Genomic DNA, 18,745 nt, shown 5'->3' with positions numbered 1-18,745 from the left:
ATGAATTTGGAGATAACCCAGATCGAGAAAGACAAATACTTATGATATCACTTATATGTGGATTTTTTTTTTAATCCAATTTCATAGAAACAGAAAATAGAATGGTGGTTATCAGGGGCTGGAAGGAGGGGGAAATGTCAAAGGGTATAAATTTCAATTATCAGAAGAATAAGTTCTGCGGGTCTAATGCACAACGTGGTGACTAGTTAATAATATGGTATTGTGGACCCGAAGTTGCTGAAAGTAAATCTTAAGCATTCCCACCACACATGTGTGCGCGCACGCGCGGGCACACAATAAGCTAACTGTGTGAGATAATAGATGTGTTAATTATCTTGATCTTGGTAATCATTCTACAATGAGTATGTATCAATATATCAAATCATTATGTTGTACATTTTAAATATATACAATTATATTTGTCAATTATTCCTCAATAAAGTTTTTTAAAAAGGCTCCACATGTGATTCCCTTGAATGGTTAAGGCTGCGAACCACTGGTCCCACCTTCACTATCTGAGGCTCAGAGGCCAGTCACCCAGGACACTGAGTCCCAGAGATGACCTGAGAATCGAAGGTCTGTGCTGCCCATCTCCAACATGCTCTATACGTGACCTGCTTCCTCAGTGACCTCCTGAAACCCCCTCTCCTCTTCATCAGTTTAGAGTCTCCCTTTGTGAAAAGGGCAAAGTTAGAACTGCAGTTACTTACCGCCCTAATAACTGCTTAATAGATGCTTTGCAGTCTTGGGTTTTGCCTCACCTTCTGATTCTAGGCACCAGAAGGCGTCCAAATGCTTGTGGCCAGAGCTGCAGAGCTGGACAGGGACCCTTGATATCAATAGGGATCCCCACCCCAGGACAAATTCCTCCGGAATGGGAGAAGCCTGCCTGGCGGGACCACTCTCCCCTTCTTGCCCCTCTAATAACACCTGCTGCCCTTTATGGGATGTGGGTCTTCAGGGTGAGTGGGAGAGGCCAGAAAACTGAAATTCGACCATAAAAAGTCAGGCTGCAGGGAGAGGGCTTGGCCCGCAGGGACTTCCGGGCAGGCCTTCTTTCTCCTCAAAGCTCGGTGCCGCTGGGTCCTCGTGGCCAATGAGGTCGCCCATTGTAACACAAAAATGAGACACAACAAAAACTGCTCTCAGGTGGCCCATCCCTACCCTGCACCCTAGGCTGCCCATCTTTGGAGGCAGAAACAGGTGTGGCTGACAGGTGATAGACTTGAACTCAGACACTCCTGGGGTCAAACCCCAACTGTATGATGTGGGATAAGTCCCCTGACCCCTCTATGCCTCAGTTTCTTCACATCTAATAAAGACATAACACGTGCGTCCCAGAGCCACCGGGAGACCAGAGGAGGCGCTGAAATGAGGACAGAGGCCAAACCCAGGAAGGACTCAGCTCCAGCGCGTCCCTTCTCCAACCCTTCTCAGGCTAACGCTACCGCTCCCCTTTCTCCTCCAACAGCCCCGCTCCCACTTTCTGATTCTTCCCTGGAAGAATACAGTTTGGGGGGTTCATTTGGGACAGTATCTGGAAGGAGGATGCAGGAAAGCATAAAGTCTGCTAGAAACAGCAAGAAAATGTGGGTTCTGATGCTAAGTCCATGGCCCAGAGCAAGCTTCTCACTGTCTGGGAGCTTCACCCACAAAATGAGGGGTCAGAGTGGATCACCCCAAGGACGTCTCTCACTGCCACCCTCTGATGCTACACATATTCAGAGGCCCAGGGTCGGAGTCACACGATCGAGGGTCAGGTCTGTCTAACACTTCACCTCAAGAGCCTGTGAAATGACAACTGAAGCCCTGGGACCAGGGACCGGGGCGCAGCCCCTCCTCTGGCGTCTCTAGGTCAGTGGTTTGCAGACAGCGCGCCCTGAAACCACCTGGGGCCTCAACAAATACACATTCCCGGACCTACCTCCCAGAGACTGACTCAGTGGGTCTGGACTGGGCTCGTGCACCCTGGCTGTTTCTGATGCCAGGGTCAGGGGACCCCACCGTGACAAACGTGCTCCTAATAAAGGCTCCTGCTGCCCGCGACGGAGAGCAGCCTCACTGCCACCCTCACATCACTCCGCATTCCTTCTCTCCTCGGAGCCTGTTTCCTTTTCTCTAAAACGTGGCTAATAACACGCCCTCTCAGGGTCAATGTGAAGTCAGGTTCCCTGGGCCCTGAGTCTGCTCCTCCACGTACTAAGGCGTCTCTGCTTGTCAAGAGGCCAGTGATCAAGCCAGGAAGGAGCGTGCTTAAACAGCAGGACCGCAGATCCCAGCCCTCCAGATGCTCGTCCAAGGGCGACCACTCCAGCTCCACTCTGAGTCCACATGATCCTAATCAGGGGAGGGCAGGTGCCCACCTAAGCCCGCCTGTGCTTCACACACACAGTCACAGGAGCATCAACCTTAGGAGAGTGGGGCATGGAGGTTGACCGAGGTTTGAATCCTAGCTGTGTGACCTCAGCAATAACTCTACCTTCCTGAACCTTTGTCTCCACACTTACAAAATCAGGAAAGTTATTCCCACACAGATCATTGTAAGAATTAAACGAGGTGATAAATGTCACGCGTGGGGCAGAGGACCTAACGCTGCCAGGCCTCTACCATCGTCATCAGACTGAAAAACTCTAGCCCTGCCTGTGAAAAAGTGTTAGCTGAGCATGAGAAGAGGGATAGAATTGAATTCCCTGGCGGTCCAGTGGTTAGGACCCTGCACTCTCACTGCCGAGGGCACAGGTTCAATCCCCTCGCCAGGGAGCTAAGATCCCACAAGCGCACAGTGGCGTGGCCAAAAACCAATTTAAAAAAGAAGAGGGACAGAATTCTCCAATAGGTACTAACCCTACTTTTTTTAGAAGAATAGCTTTATTGAAATATAACTCACATGCCATACCATTCCCCCATTTAAAGTATCTAATTCAATGGGTTTTAGTATATTGAGTTGTGCAACTATCACCACAATTTTAGAACGTTTTCATCAACCCAAAAAGAAACCCCCTACTCTTTGGCTGTCACCCTCCAATCCCTCTAGCACCCTGCCCCACGCCACAGCACCTGCTAATCTACTTTCCATCGCTACGGATTGGTCTATTCTGGAAATTTCATGCAAATAAAATTCTATGTGGCCTCTTGTGGCTGGATTCTTTCATTTAGCATAAGGTTTTTAAGGTCCATCCGTGTGGCATGCGTTGGTGCCTCATTCCTTTCTATGGCTGCATGATATTCCATTTTATGGGAAGACCACATTTTGTTTATCGATCCATTCACCCACTGATGGACATCTGGGTTTGGGGCTGTTATGAATAATGCTGCTATGAATATTCATGCTCATGTTTTTGTGTGGACATATGTTTTCAATTCTCTTGGGTACGTACCTAAAGGGGGAATTGCTGAGTCATAAAATAACTCTATGCTTATCAACCTCTTGAGCCACTGCCAAACTATTTTCCAAAGCAGCTACACCATCTTCCTTTCCCACCAGCAGTGTGTGGGGTTCCAATTTCTCCACATCCTCAACAACACGGGTTATTATCCACTTTTCTTATGATTGCTGTGCTAGTGGGTGTGAAGCGGTAACCTTACATTTTTCTTAAATCTTACTATATTTCTGTGAGTTTTTTTTTAAATTTTACTCATAGCCTGATGTTAAAACTACATGGAACAGAAGGAAATTAAACAAGAAAATATCCCCTCAAGGGAAGGTTACAACAAAATGATGAAGACAGAGAAATGCCCTCTGCAAGGTGAGCGGGAACAGCCCTGGAGAGACAGCAGATGGCACTGCTGTACATGACGCATTGTATCGTTGTATGTGGTACAATGACACCGTTGTATGTGGTACACTGCACTGTTGTATGTGGTATGACATTGTTGCCTGTGGTACAATGACCCTGGTGTATGTGATACAATGACACTGGTGTGTGTGGTACATTGGCAGGGATGTAGAAAAGTGCATCAGGACTTCGTCCTAATCTTCTTGTTCCCTTTAATTCACATGTAACTTCCTGGACCTGTAAAACAAAGCTCTTTTCCAAGTAAACCAACATGGTGGCATTCCTGACAAAGCTCTGTATTCAAATGTCAGCTGACAACCCAAAATAGGTTTTGTTGTACTTTCCTCCTCAGGACAAAACTTACTGCTGCCCAACACTAATCTATCACAGAATATAGCTGCGGTTTACCAACTAAAGGAGGAGCTAAAATAAGTCGCCCATTTCTGTGCCCGGACTCCCCTCCAAGGGGGTGTCCAGGTGTTTCAGTGAAAGCCATTTTCACAGCATTACAGCACTGATTTCCTGAAAGGTCATTAACAGTCTCCACCTTCAGGCAGAAGCACTTAAAGTGCCCCAGTCCGAGGAGAGTCTCCTCTATTTTTATCTTGAAAGATTTCAGGAATGCCTCAAATCATCCTTCACTTCTTGGTGTCTGTCCCCTCAGGCCAAGGCAGCAGTTGGAGGTTTACCACCCACAAACTCCGGAACCAGATACCAACAAGGGTGGGTGTACTACAAACCGCAGGCCTGCCCAAGGCCTAGGAGAGAGAAAACAAAAAAGGGGGAAGGAGAACAATGGCAGTGGGGGGGAGAGGCGGTACATGGGAGAAGGGAGCAAACAGTTCTGCTGGTAAAGGACAGTGCAGGCTGCCCCCCTGCGTGGGCAGACGCGGGGTGCTGGCCCTCACAGGGACTGGCAAGGACAAGCCTAGGGACGCAGTGTGTGGCCTCCCTGGGGTTCGCCCTGAGGGCCAGACTGTCCACAGGAGCCACGCGTTTCTTGCAAAGAGTCTGAATGCATTTATACACCAAGGGTCATCTGCAAACTGTAAGTCTTATACTTCTGTTTTCTTTTTTTTTAATTAATTTTTATTGGAGTGTAGTTAATTCACAATGTTGTGCTAGTTATACATATATATCCACTCTTCTTTAGATTCTTTTCCCATATAGGTCATTACAGAGCATTGAGTAGAGTCCCCCGTGCTATACAGTAGGCCCTTATTATACTGCTGTTTACAAATAAGGGTAGATCTGTCATGGATGATGAAATAGCTCTCATTTGTCAATGTCTCTGAGTAGTTGCTTCTTGTCATTGTTCATTTTTTCTAACCACGGACAACTAAAGCATAAGTCCCACATGCGTCTGAGAAGTTTTTCCTGTTGGGGGGTGAGGGGCTTTAATTTCTAAAGGTATAAAGCACTCTCAAGTAAGAATTAATATATTTAGGTCCTAAATGTCCACGAATAGGGGACAGGAAAAATAAATGGTGCTGTAGTGCAGGGTCAGCACCCCACGGCTCGTGGCCTGTCTTGGTAAATCAGGCTTTACTGAAACACAGGCATGCGTGTGTATACATTGCCTACAGCTGCTGTGCACTACAACTGGGCCAAAGACCATATGGCCCAGAAAGCTTCAAACATGTACTATTTGGTCCTTTACAGAAAAAGCTGGTGAACCCCTGGTAGAGTGTATCATGAAACACACTACAGCTATTAAAAAGCAGAGTAAGGGGGGACTTCCCTGGAGGTCCAATGGTTAAGACTTCGCCTTCCAATGCAGGGGGTGCGGGTTCGATCCCTGGTCAGGGAGCTAAGATCCCACACGCCTCGTGGCCAAAAAACGGAAATGTAAAACGGAAGCAAAGATGGTAACAAATTCAATAAAGACTTTTAAAAAAATGGTCCATCAAAAAAATCTTTAAAACAACAACAACAAAGTCAACCTCAACTGCATCTATGAACAGGGAGAGATGCTCAAGATACAATAATGAAGATGTTTTATTTCTAACTCTGATCCCCGAGGTGAGTGGGCTCCGTTCACCTGTTTTTTGTTGAGCTTCACGAGAGGAATTCGCTTCTGGGGAAGGCTGAAAACAGGGCAGGGAAGACAGGACTCTGCGCAACAGAAACGCCGGGGCTGGGGCAGCCCGCACCCCCCATGACCCATTCAGGGATCCCCGAGGCCTGAGGAGCGTATACACCCCCTTCCCACGCTAGTTCTGAAAAGGATGAAAAATACTCCTAGGTAAGGGCAGAGATCAAAATATAACCATGGCCTTAGGTCAGTTTCCCTACACAGAGGCCCAGAATCAAGAAGACGTCCCCAGGCGGCACGGCTGCGCTGGGTGGAGCTGGGTTCCCCCAGGGGCGAAGCGCAAAGAGCTACGCAGGGGGCCCAGCCCTTCTTCCCAAACTGGCAGTCACGTAATCCCTGCCCAGCGAGGTGCGGGGACCCGCCCCGTCCTCCTGGAAATCCCCAGAAGCCTCCTGCAACGGCCAGCTCGATGCGTCCACGCCGGGAAGGCACGCAGGCCGAGCCGCTGGGTCCACGGAGCACAGAGGCCAGCCCCTCGCTCCCCGGGCAGGACCCTCTTCCGCCCCGGGACCAGCCACGCTGCGCCTGTGCGCTCGCGCCTTCCCGGGGAGGGCGGTGGGACCGGGCGCGGCCACGACAGCCGGAGGAAGGACCGGCTCCCGGGATGCTTCTCATCCCCACTCTCACATCGCAGGGCGGCGAGAGCGAGGCCGACCCTGTCGCGGACTCCCCAACATAACCTGCAGTGAAGCCGCGCGCCCACCAAGGCCGGTGGGCGAGGAGCGCGGCCGTCGGTGAGGACGGAGGAGAGGCACGTACCCGAGTCAGGAGAGCGCGGAATTCCGGACACTGACGCCCCCGAGCTGTGACCCGTGTCCCCCAGAGGGTCAGCTGAGAGGCACCGTCGCTCTGCCACACGCTAGGTGTGGGACTTCCGGCCGTTTCTTCCGGTCTTTGTTTGTAAAATAGGGCGGCTGTGAGGCTTCCGTAAAACTCCGCGCACCAAGCCGGAGCACAGGGCCTCGACCCAGCGACGCTAACGTTTAATAAACGTTACTGCTGTATGTTTCAGCAACGTCCAGTTTTTATAATAAGCACGTATTTGCTTCTGGGATATATGATGACACCCGCTCTGACCCCCCTCACAGTTGTTAATTGACGGGCATGAAAGCGCTGTGAGAAGTTTAAATCCGGAGCCAAGATCTAAAAAGTACTAATTAGAGCACACTTTATATAAAACCCATACTCAGAGTGCCGTCAACAGCCTAAAGGGCTTGTATTGTCTTTTTAAAAAAAAGAAAAAAAAGGAAAGCAAAGCCTGAATTCAAAATGACCAAGTGAGCACAAAACTTTATCTCCTATTCCTCCCAATACCCCCATTAAAATGAAGAAAAGGAGCAGAATAAAAGGGTTAAACACCCACCACAAAGCATGGGAAAGGGACACGGGCTGAACAGAGATTTGAACACATTCTGGGAAACTGTAAACAGAGGGAGGACTGGTGAGGCTCCACGAGTCTCCTGTTGGACAAGGACGAACTCGCTTTCTGCGCACAGAAATCACAGGTAGTCAGGGCTGGAGGGGCCCTCCCCGTGAGCTAATCCCTGGTCCTCAGTGGACAGGGGAGGCGCAGACGGGGAGCGGCAGCACCACCGGGGCCTGTGCCACAGGCCCTGCTGCTAGGTGGGAGCACAGGGGACCCCCGTAACAATCTCGTTTCCAGATGGGCAGTCAAGGACGGAAGATTCAAAGTGAGTTGCTCTAGCTCAGCGCGGCGGGGGCGGAGCCCGGCTGGGAGCCAAGCCGGCTGGGCACCGCCCCACACTGCCCCCTCCGAAGCCACCCAGCCACTCACCGCCACAGGCTACCTGCCCCTCGACCCTAACCCGCTGGCATCAGAGCACAGAGCAGCACGACGTCTTGTGCTTTTACGGCCGCTGAGTCGGGTAAGAAGCAGGACACCCAGAGGAAGACCACAAACGGGGCCCCGGGCTGACCCCGGCCCCCTCCCAGCCTCGCCCTCCCGTGACAATTCATTCATTCCTGGGACGTCTTCCTCCAGGACTGATATTTGCTTTGACAGCAACAGAAATGCTGATGGGACGGAGCCCCCAGGACCTGCTCTGCCCCTACAGATGCCCTTTGACGTCCCCAAGCAGCCACCACTCCTCCCCACAGACAGACAGAAGCAGGGGAATAGGATTAAGCAGATAACTGTTTAATAGAAACCGTTGATTGACTGTAAATGATTCTATATAAAATAAACCTTAGTTTAAAAATGTTTAAGAAGTCACACCCACCATTGGAGGTGATCACCTGCACTTCGGTGAAGTTACGTAAAAGCTGTTTGCAAACTGGTTAGGGTCTCAGCAGAGGCCTGGAGAATCTTCAGCTCTTCTGTCCACAGTGTTTCTACCAAAGTTAGTTGGTTTATCAAAGCCACTTCTTCATCTTTCATATGAGAAACCTGGAAGTTATTTTTAAATGATTTTCTTTAGTGTAGTAAAATATACATAAACATAAAATTTAACATTTGAGGGCTTCCCTGGTGGCGCAGTGGTTGAGAGTCCGCCTGCCGATGCAAGGGACACGGGTTCGTGCCCCGGTCTGGGAAGATCCCACATGCCGCGGAGCGGCTGGGCCCGTGAGCCATGGCCGCTGAGCCTGCGCGTCCGGAGCCTGTGCTCCGCAACGGGAGAGGCCACAACAGTGAGAGGCCCGCGTACCGCAAAAAAAAAAAAAATTAACATTCTGACCATTTTTAAATGTACAATTCAGCGGCACTAAGTACATTCACAGTGTTATATAACTACAGCCACCATCCATCTCCAGAACTTTTTCATCATCCCAAACAGAAACTCTGTCCCCATCAAACATTAACTCCCCATTTCCCCCTCCCCAAATCCCTGGTAACCTCTATTCTACTTTCTGTCTCTATAAATTTGCCTATTCCAGATATCTCACTTAAGTGGAATCATACAGTACAGGGTATTTGTCTTTTTGGGTCATGGTTTATTTCACTCAACACAAGGTCTTCAAGGTTCAATAAAATTATTTTTTTTAATCCTAGTAATGTTTTCATTCAAATAAGCTAATTCCTCATTTAATTAAAACATTCATTAAATAAAAGGGAAAGACAGGACTTCCCTTGTGGTGCAGTGGTTAAGAATCAGCCTGCCAATGCAGGCGACATGGGTTCGATCCCTGGTCAGGGAAGATTCCACATGCCGTGGAGCAACTAAGCCCGTGCGCCGCAACTACTGAGCCCACGCACCGCAACTACAGAAGCCTGCGCCCTCTAGGGCCCGTCTGCCACAACTACTGAAGCCCCACGCGCCTAGAGCACATGCTCCACAACAAGAGAAGCCACCGCAATGAGAAGCCCGTTGCACTGCGACGAAGAGCAGCCCCTGCTCGCCACAACCAGAGAAAGCCCGTGTGCAGCAACGAAGACCCAACCCGGCCAAAAAAAAATTTTTTTAACTAAAAGAAATTTAAAAATAAAAGGGAAAGAGTACCTTAAAAATCTGTTACCAAGAATTCATGCAATAATTTTACCTATTAAAAGGTGTAGACACATGTTAACAGTCAAAACACGGATTACATCAGTGTTCATTTATTGAGGCATTAACAACACCCTAAGAAGGTGGACTATCCCTATCCAACAAGCATCAGTACAAAACAACTTCATCAACACACTTAAGAAAAGAACGCAATATTCTAGAAGCATACCTTTTGAAGCACAGCCTTACTCTCCTTGATGAAATAATGGCATATTTTCTGGGCTATGTCCAAACTTGCCTTCTCATTTGTATCTGAAATTATTTCCCCAATAAGTACTTTTTTCCAGCATGTCCTAGAACCAAAATATTCAATAAGGTCATTTCAGCAGGTTTTCAAAAACAAAGGCGGCTTTTCCACTTGAACACTTCTCCTATTTTTCCAGAAATATAATAAAACTCATTCCATCAGCATGTTCCCTCAAACCTCCCACCACACGCAGGTCCTGTGTTTGAGCAGACAAGGTATACAGGACAGAAGAAGGAACGCCGAGGATAAGAAGCGAGGGAACTGGCGCTCTTTGCAGGCAGGGCCTGAGTTGTATTAGCACCACAATCCTGTGTCTGGCACATGAGTAAGAAGAGTTGCGTCCACCAGCCATAGGAAGAGAACAAGGGACAGACAGGAAGGTGAGTCCACAGTCAAAGTACTACCGACTAAGGAGCAAAGGCGGAGGTTTTCCTTTTCTTCAAATGACAGCCTCTCCTAAAAAAAATGGCAAACGGAACAGGACATGTTTCACAAAGTAAAATGCTCTACAGATGGAAAGAGGAATCTACAGTGAAGCCTTTCTCTACACGCAGGTCCTTCCAATTTTACACGAAGGAAGTCCGTAGGAAATGGGGCTCAGTGGGCTGGCGGGGCCAGCTTTCTGCAGAGGAGGCAAGAGGGGGCCACGGCCAACGTGCCGAGCAGGAGGGGCTGAGTCAAGCCTACAGGCCGGTGAGGAGCACTAAACAGGGAGGAAGGGGGCGGGGGGACAGATGCTGGATGCGCAGAACGCGAAAGTGCACGTGGCTGAGGAGGGAAAGGCCACAGTGACAGCTCTACCATCCCAGTGGAGGGCACAGAAGTCGCTGAGAAATTCAGAACAGCCCAAGAGCCACATAGAAAATGAAGTCTTAGATGTCATCAGCTTCAGGGATCATGGCGGCAACCCCAGAGCAGATGAGTTCTCGGGAAAGAAAGGAAGTCAAGAAATAACATTAGGGACTTCCCTGGCGGTCCAGTGCTTAAGACTCCGCACTTCCACTGCAGGGGGCACGGGTTCAGTGCCTGGTTGGGGAACTAAGATCCTGCATGCGCGTGGCACGGCCAAAAAAAAAAAAAGGAAGAAAGAAAGAAGGAACACCATTACTGTGTGCCAGGAACAGTGCTTTATACGCAGCCAGTATCTGTTTTAATCTTCACAAACGCCTAGCAAAGAAAGCATTATAATCCCCACCTCAGACACAAAGAAACTGAGAATCCGGAACAGTAAAGCACTCACCCTAAGTGACGGAGCTAATGAGAGGCAGAACTAGCGCGCAAATACCCGTCAGGCAGAATCCCAAACACATGCTTCCTCTGCCACACCACTCAGGTAGTCAGAAAGCACCCAAAGGGAAGAAAGGAGGCCTCAGGAGGACCTCTGGGAAACATCCAGTTGCTTTATTTAATTTGAGGTTGACGTCTCCAAGAACGACTTAAAGAAACTTATGTGGGTATGCACGAGATAAAATAAAGCACAAGATGAATGGATAGGGAAAACAAGATGAAGGAAAGACGAAGAAAGATAAGATACAGCCAGGAATGAGTCAGCGATAAACTGCATGCCTTAGAATCCTGCACACGTGGATGGACCACAAATTTGCCTCTGAGTTTTCTAGCGAGCAATAAAAAGAAGGAAACACATCAGATACAGAATTCAGTGTCTGTATGACAAAAACACACCATCTGCTGAGACGAGACACAACTGCTTCTGGTGTTGAGACCAGGGGATAGTTTTTCTCCCCAAGTCCCTACAGAAAAGGAAGTAAGCAACACTGTAAACAGCAACATCACGGGCACGATGGAATGAGCACAAACTACTTCCAGGCACTGTGCTGAGGGCTACTTCTAGGCGTTATCTCACCTAATCCTCCCAACTGCTCGAGGACGGGGTTCGCCATCTTCAGGAAGTCCTCCCTGTGGTGTCTCTCACCTGAGATTTGCTAAGTAGCAGGCATTACTCCCCGACTCCCTCGCAAGGAGCTCCAGGGCTGGGCAGCGCACGGCCGTGCGTGTGACCATCCTTTCCACACTAAGGGAAGGACCAACAGCCTCTCAGGAATAGTGAGGACCTGACCAGGATGCGTGTCTACACCAGGGGCTCCTCCACCTGCCTCCTCTATGGAAATATCCAGGCCTCTCCTTGAGCAGGCGTCTGGATCTGCCCCCAGGACAGAACCGGGGGGGCCCAGCCAGTGGTCAGGAGCTCGGTCTGTTCCCAGGAAAAACCCACCTGCTCAGAGGCTCTCCTCTGACCAGGGCCAACGTGCACGCTTTTCCAAGTGTTTACCCTGAACAATGAGCTGCAGGTCACCAGGGGGATACATGTGAGGAGAGACCAGTTCTCAGGCCCGTGTACTCTGACTATAACTCTAAAACCAGAATTCCAGAAATGGTGCAAACCTAGAAGTGAACCACTCCCCACACGGGCAAGTTACACAGAGAATAAGCAACCCCAATATACAAGGGCATTCCTTTCTCCTCTGAGGTTGGGCCTTTGAATGTAAGCCCCAAAAAAGCCAAAGTTACGTCCAAATCGTAACTACAGCTCATGACCAACACACAGGGAACTTACAATTCTTCAGCTTCCAGACATAACAACTTAAGAGCTGTGAGTAACCGCCAAGACGGTCCATCCCATCCAAACGTCAAATTTCTAAAGTAGAAAAAGAACAGATATATGTATATGTATAACTAAATCACTTTGTTGTACACCTGAAACTGACACAAGATTGTAAATCGACTACACTCCAACATAAAATAAAAATTAAATTAAAAAAAAAATTACCAATCTGTCATTTCAGTACTTCATTACATCACGGTAAATGACTAAAAATCCAAACATTTTTTTAAAGGGGCCACTAAACATGGCACAACCCATGGTCTTAGTCACAAAGAGAAAAGTCAGTCTGCAAATACTTAAGAATAAGGCCTGAGTAACAAAAAATTCTTTGTGTTAAAAAAAAAAAAAGAAAAAGAGTAGGGCTTCCCTGGTGGCGCAGTGGTTGACAGTCCGCCTGCCGATGCAGGGGACACGGGTTCGTGCCCCGGTCCGGGAAGATCCCACATGCCACGGAGCGACTGGGCCCGTGAGCCATGGCCGCTGAGCCTGCGCGTCCGGAGCCTGTGCGCCGCAACGGGAGAGGCCACAACAGTGAGAGGCCCGCGTACCACACACACAAAAAAAAGTAAAAAGCTATTTTTATTTGGTAAGAAGCTGAACTTGGATGAGGGGCCACAGTGAGATGAATGAAGAATCTGGATGATCCTCTGGATGAAACAAATGGCAGCCAACAGAGCTAGTGTCCCTCACAGTGCTGCTGGATTATTTAAAACTTAATTTCACCTATAGAAGAAAATCTGAAAGGGAGGGTGTCAAACCCAGTTTATCCCATTTGGCGTGGAATCACCTAGGCTCCTCCCATCCCAAGAGCCTGCATCCTGTTGCCGGGTGACTGATGGCCAGGCTGGCCTGCAGTAGCCGATGCCACCCCACCTGACCACACGTTTGCCACAAACACACTGGGCCACCGATCAGTACGTACGGGGCTCTCCCGGTACAGAACTTGAGACTTCAGCTTGTATCTTAGGTCCCCAAACAAGTCGCCTGACCAGCAAATTCCCCTCCTGTGTATCCCGCAACATGAAGCACGATGTGCCGCACAGAGTAAATGCTCAGTAAGTAGCTACCTGTCACCGGATACAAGTCGGGAGGCAGCTCACACCTGTAAAAATCCCAGCTCTCAACTTTTCATCAAGATTTCCTGAAGGAATAATTACTGGAGAGAAACACTTACTCTATAAAGTCGTGATCCTCTAAAATGGAAATCTTTTGGTTCATCCGTTTATCTGTTGATGGAAGATATTTAACAAGTATATCTGCATTAAAAAAAAAAAATCAGGCTGAGATTTAGGGTATAATTCAGGTGGAAGAGAGGGGGGACCCTTTCTTCTCAGCTTACTTTCCTTCCCGTCAGCAATCAAGACACGTGTAAACAATTTTACCTATTTCACATCCAAAAAATCTAGTCTTCAAGCCCAACTCAATGGGAGTATGATTCAGCCCTCTGGAAAGCTACAAGAATTCCAAGGCAGGGGACAAAACGTCTGCTACCTCAGCTGCTGCTCTCACTAAGCAAATCAACCCGCGAAATCGGGTAATGAAGACATTAGCAGGACTGCTGAGAAATTACACCCACCACAAGTACAGACTCCGTACAAACATGAGGAAATGTTTCCAAGACTCAGTTTTTAAAAGCCAGAATTCAAAACTGTCTGGATATTAGTGACTGTAATCATAAACAACTGAAAATGAACATGTAAAAATTAACAAAGCTTTTTGGGGTCATAGGATAATGAGGGATTTTTCTATTTCTAAAATTTTTTACATTTCTCTACTTTTATTTTTTAAATACAGAAATAATGAAAGTGAATTTTGTTCAAATTATTTAACAAATCAACACTTCATGGTCATCGATATTAAAGTTACTCTCATAATATAAGGCTAATTTCAAAGCTAGCTTTCTAAGAGACCCAGCAAGGCCCAGTTTTCGCTTTTCCATTTCATTCTGAGAAATAACATTATTACTTTGGCTACTAATAGGATGGAGTAGTATCACCTTGACCAAGTCTCTATTTCCATTAGAACTTATATTAAAACTACCTCAAATTATACACTCAGTAAATCTCTAGCCATTTCTTCAAAGCCTAGAAAACTATTTCTCTGCTGCTTCAAGGAAGGGGGAAAAAAATCAGCCCCCTATGTACTATTTTTAATACCACATTTGAAATTTTCACAGCATAAATTTAATACGTAAATCATTATTTTAAAAAGGGTAATACCAGTGATGACGCTAGGTAACAAAAGAACATAAATGGAATGCATATTTTATCATGCCATTAAGCCGCCCAGAGAAGGACTGTGTAACATAGTTACCATGTGATTGGTACACCACCTTACACACAGTGGGTGCTTCATAAATATTTTTTACTTGTTGCTCTCTAATCCTATTTTATCTTTAGTGACAATGTCTCAGTACAAAAATTTCCACTTCTTGCCATCTATTAATACTCTATTTATTTCCCTAGCAGTTTCTCTTTTCTTCCATTCTACTGTCTGACCTAATGCAATAAAAATCTCAGTTCTTCTCATCCTCAACATCGATCAAAGCTTTGCTGGTTTTACTTCAACAATGAAATGACGTGGTCAATAAGAATTAGGCTAGCCCTGCCTAGGAGAAAATAAATGATACACACTTTAAGGTTTTGCCATTGTGACAAAAACTTAACATAACCACAGATGGGGGGATGGGGAATTCTATCATCTTAGTGATCAGAACCAAAGTTAATTCCAACCTTTTGAGACATAAACACAAGCATGAGGATTGCGGACGGAAACAAATCCATACTCAAGGAGCAGGCGGTGGTTATCGTGAGGGCCATAGCAGATGAGCACCTCTTGGTGTTTCCCACAGCTCACAGCTGTTCTAATTTCATAACAGCGAGTTTCCTCATTAAATGCTGCTTTTACCTAGAAAACAGAATTGTAAAAGATGTTTTTAGAGCAAAGCAGAAAACTAAAAAGATTAAGTGAGCGTATTAATTTAAGCAGGATGCCGCTTTCAAGCACTCATCACGGAATTTATCCACCTGGAGAAAAAATGCCACGTCCGCACTTTGGCCTCTTTGGTTCTCCTCGACCTCCCCCCATCGGGGTGGGAGGGAGTCCCGCCTGGGGGCTCTGAGGATGGCCAAACACACGACACCTGACATCGGACAGATGACTAACGGCAGTTTATTGTAAGTCACCCATACGGCCACACAGGGGCTGCACCTGGGAGCGGAGTGTCAGCAGAGGCCGTGGGAAGCAGGCCTGCAGGCGCAAGGGGTGACACCCTGGTTCCCCGGGGCGATGTGATTTGCCTGTTTGAATAATTTTGAGGGCTGGCAGGGAGTTGACACGCATTCGGTTGAGGACCAGGTGGGCTACAGCCAGTCCGGCTGAGGGCAACTTCCCGCTGGGTGGGAAATATCCGGAGAGGGCGGAGGAACTCACGGTCAGGCCTTCGGGGCCCCGCGAGGCCCAGACATCCAGGCCAAGCATGAAATTTCAGGTCCTACGATACACACACAGCCTTTTGTGAGCAGCATGATGTTGGCTAATACTGTCATATGGATTTTGTGACAGCTTTGTTAGGTAACAGGCAGAGAGGAAAAGACCAAGGAGACCGGACTGCTCCCACAACAAGCGGCGGGTACAAGCACCGAGGCCTTCTCACTAAGCAGCAAACTGCAGTGAGACGGGGATGAGGAACAGGCTGAAATTCTAGCTTTTGTGGCACCTACAAGAGGTCAGGGCCAAGGCCAGCGGTGTCATGTCAAATGCCAGCTGCAGTGCACTTTTTTTTTTTTTGCGGTACGCGGGCCTCTCACTGCTGTGTCCTCTCCCATTGCGGAGCACAGTCTCCGGATGCGAAGGCTCAGCAGCCATGGCTCGCAGGCCCAGCCGCTCCACAGCATGTGGGATCTTCCCGGACCGGGGCACGAACCCGTGTCCCCTGCATCGGCAGCGGACTCTCAACCACTGCGCCACCAGGGAAGCTCTCCTTTGCTTAATTTTGTTAGAAATGTATCTTTCTACAAAAGCAAGGAGCAGATAGGCACGGCGATGGCCGCAGCCTAAGAAAGCACAGGGAGGGTCTCCCCTCCATCCCCACGCTCTCGTCTCGTGGGCACGTGGGCTTCTCAGGGTGGCGTGGGTCACGAAGAGGACAGCGTGAGCGCAGGTCCCGCCAGTGCGCCTGCAAGCGCACCCTGAACAGGCAACAGGTTAGCTGACACACAGACATCCTTTGCCCTCATGCCAGGCCTTCAGCCCCGTGTGCCCCGCAGATATAATCATCTCCTTTATGTGCTGGAGCAGAGAAGCCTGGGGAAGAAGAGATCCCCAACTGACTCCCAAAGTGGGACCCCTTAACGATTTCCCACAAATAGCCATCCAGCCAGAAACTGTTGATTGATTGAACAGGCCTACTACGTGCCAGGCCCTGTGCTGAGCACTGGCGTTACAAAAAGTACAAGGCAAAGTCCCTGTCCTCTAAGACTGCAGAGCTCCAAGCGGGGAAGGAGCAAGTCCCTCAGAGATCACGGCAAAATGCTGACAGCGATGCCACCAAGTGTGAAAGGGAAAGAGACAGGAAAGCAAGCGAGACTTTAGCCGCAGGTCTGAGAGGAGGAAGAAGGATGCTGCACCATGGGGAGGTGGGGGAGGGCTAGGGTTCAGGGCATAGAGGGGATAGACCACCTGCAGGCCTGGAGAGCAGAGCAGGGAAAGTGGCAAAGGAAAAGGATGCCGGAGGGGAAAGAGGGTCGGGAAGAAAGAGAGGAGCCTACCTGACAGCAGGTGGGTTTACCAGCTGCACCTCTCCCTGCGGTTCTGCTGGCTTTTCCGAGCCACAGGTTCTACACGTTAGAGTCCTTCCTATTGAAACCAAACACAGGTCTCCCGGTTAACGTCTCACCTGGGCGTCAGGGCTGTGGTTCAGCAGATCGAGGAACGGGGCGAGCACGCAGGTGTCCGGCTCTGCGGAAAAGCACTGCCTCGGCGCGCGCTCCATGTACACAGCCCTGGTGTTGACGGTGCACCAAGCCCACAGGAGGGCGCTGTAGCTGAAGATGCTCTCGACGGCCTCCGAAAACAGAGGCTGCAGGGAAGAGAAAAAGTCTCTGGAGGAAGAAACGAACTCCTGCACGTGGGTTCTCTGCTCTCTGGCCTTTGCTTTCAAAGGTCTGGGAAGAAGATTCACCACTTCTGGCTCCAAACAAACAGGGCAGGTGTAGGCCTTGGGCAAAACCTCCAGGTAAGGCTTCCAGGGAGACCGGTCCCCAGCATGCTTTTCTGAAACTAAAAAGGTGCAAAGAGCCAGCACAGGAGATGGAGGAGGCTGCCACCTTTTAAAATGAAAAGCAGATTAAAGGAATTACTTTCATTCAAAATACGGCGTAAGCAAGAGGTACAGACATCCTAGGGCTTACTTCTGCTCCCAGAGGGACTGTGGCCAAGCTCACCTAATGCACCCAAGAGAGGTCTTCCTTCCTCAAGGCTTTCCTCCCCGGATTGCACCCCAGTACAAATGCAGTGAACCAGTCACACTGATACAAGAACTGGCTCACTAACCCGAGCTCCAGCTTTGTTTGCCAGAGATTCTTTCTTGCAAAAGCCTCTTTGCTTCCAACTTGGTTCTCCAGTTTTAAAGCTTTTGCTGGAATTTCACTTGTTCCATTTGGTTAAGGATATAAATCTTGGGGGGTAGAGGGCAACTGGTGGAAAGAACCTAGACGTGCCCCATCCAACACAGTAACCGCTGCGTACATATAGCTATTTCAATTTTTATTTTTTTTAATTAAATAATATTGAAAATTCAATTCCCCAGTCATACAAGCCACATTTCAAGTGCTCTTGAGCCATATGTGGCTGGTGGCTACCGTACCAGACAGCACAAGGTAAAACAATGCTATCATTGCAGAAAGTTCTATCATATGATACTAACCCAGGCAGAAAACTGAAGAGGCTCACTATATACCTGTTACAGATCTAAAGCTTTTGTCCTAAATGTACCCATTCTATTGCAAATTATACATCGCAGTGTTTTTATTTGTTACCAATAAAAAGATCACATGTTGCATGAATGTATTTAGGAAAGTTTTCGTTAATCCTTCAAAGTTCAGATTCCTAAAATACCATGCGTTCTACTCAAACTTTCAGAAAATGTTAATACTAAGAGCATCCTTGCCTCTACTCGGGCCAGTGAAAATACACCAGCCCTCTTACAAAAGTAAGCCAGGGAAAAAAAGTCCAGAACTTACTGTGGGTTGAGAAACAATACAATCTTTCAACCTTTATAATTTAGAAACCCCTTATGCTGAGGATCTCCCTCACACTGTCCTCAGAAACCCACCCAAAACAGAGACCCCCTATAACATAAGCCAGAAAATAGTTCTCAGCTCCCATGTTGGCCTCCTCTCTTCTCTGCCAAACAAAACCAACTCTCTCATACTGTCAACAGCTCTTCAGAGCTGAAGGGGAATTCAAGCAAGTACAATAAGGGTAAAAATGAAAGAGTAA

At 48.3% G+C, this 18,745-nt stretch overlaps 1 protein-coding gene across 3 annotated transcripts in view; it reads right to left on the bottom strand.

The window, feature by feature from the left end:
- SETD4 (SET domain containing 4) overlaps positions 1–18,745 on the bottom strand; it is a 110,436-nt gene that overhangs the window by 78,774 nt on the left and 12,917 nt on the right. For 2 of the 3 annotated variants that reach the window (XR_014326201.1, XR_014326202.1), the window contains 6 exons: positions 17,142–17,571; positions 14,977–15,151; positions 13,419–13,500; positions 12,197–12,277; positions 9,544–9,667; positions 8,112–8,278 (listed from right to left, as the gene is read on the bottom strand). Coding sequence is in view for 1 of the 3 variants with exons in the window: in XM_082839166.1 (XP_082695292.1) it covers positions 8,144–8,278; positions 9,544–9,667; positions 12,197–12,277; positions 13,419–13,500; positions 14,977–15,151; positions 17,142–17,571 (1,027 nt within the window). In the remaining 2 variants the exon portion in view is untranslated. Of the gene's footprint in view, positions 1–8,045; positions 8,279–9,543; positions 9,668–12,196; positions 12,278–13,418; positions 13,501–14,976; positions 15,152–17,141; positions 17,572–18,745 lie in introns of those variants that run through there. The other variant, XM_082839166.1, reaches the window with a different exon arrangement.

The sequence above is a fragment of the Leucopleurus acutus genome, assembly GCF_964270905.1.
Source record: "Leucopleurus acutus genome assembly, chromosome: 5".
Lineage (NCBI taxonomy): Eukaryota > Metazoa > Chordata > Mammalia > Artiodactyla > Delphinidae > Leucopleurus > Leucopleurus acutus.
Note: the sequence above shows the minus strand (reverse complement) of the source record. Positions and strands in the feature narration are given on the sequence as shown.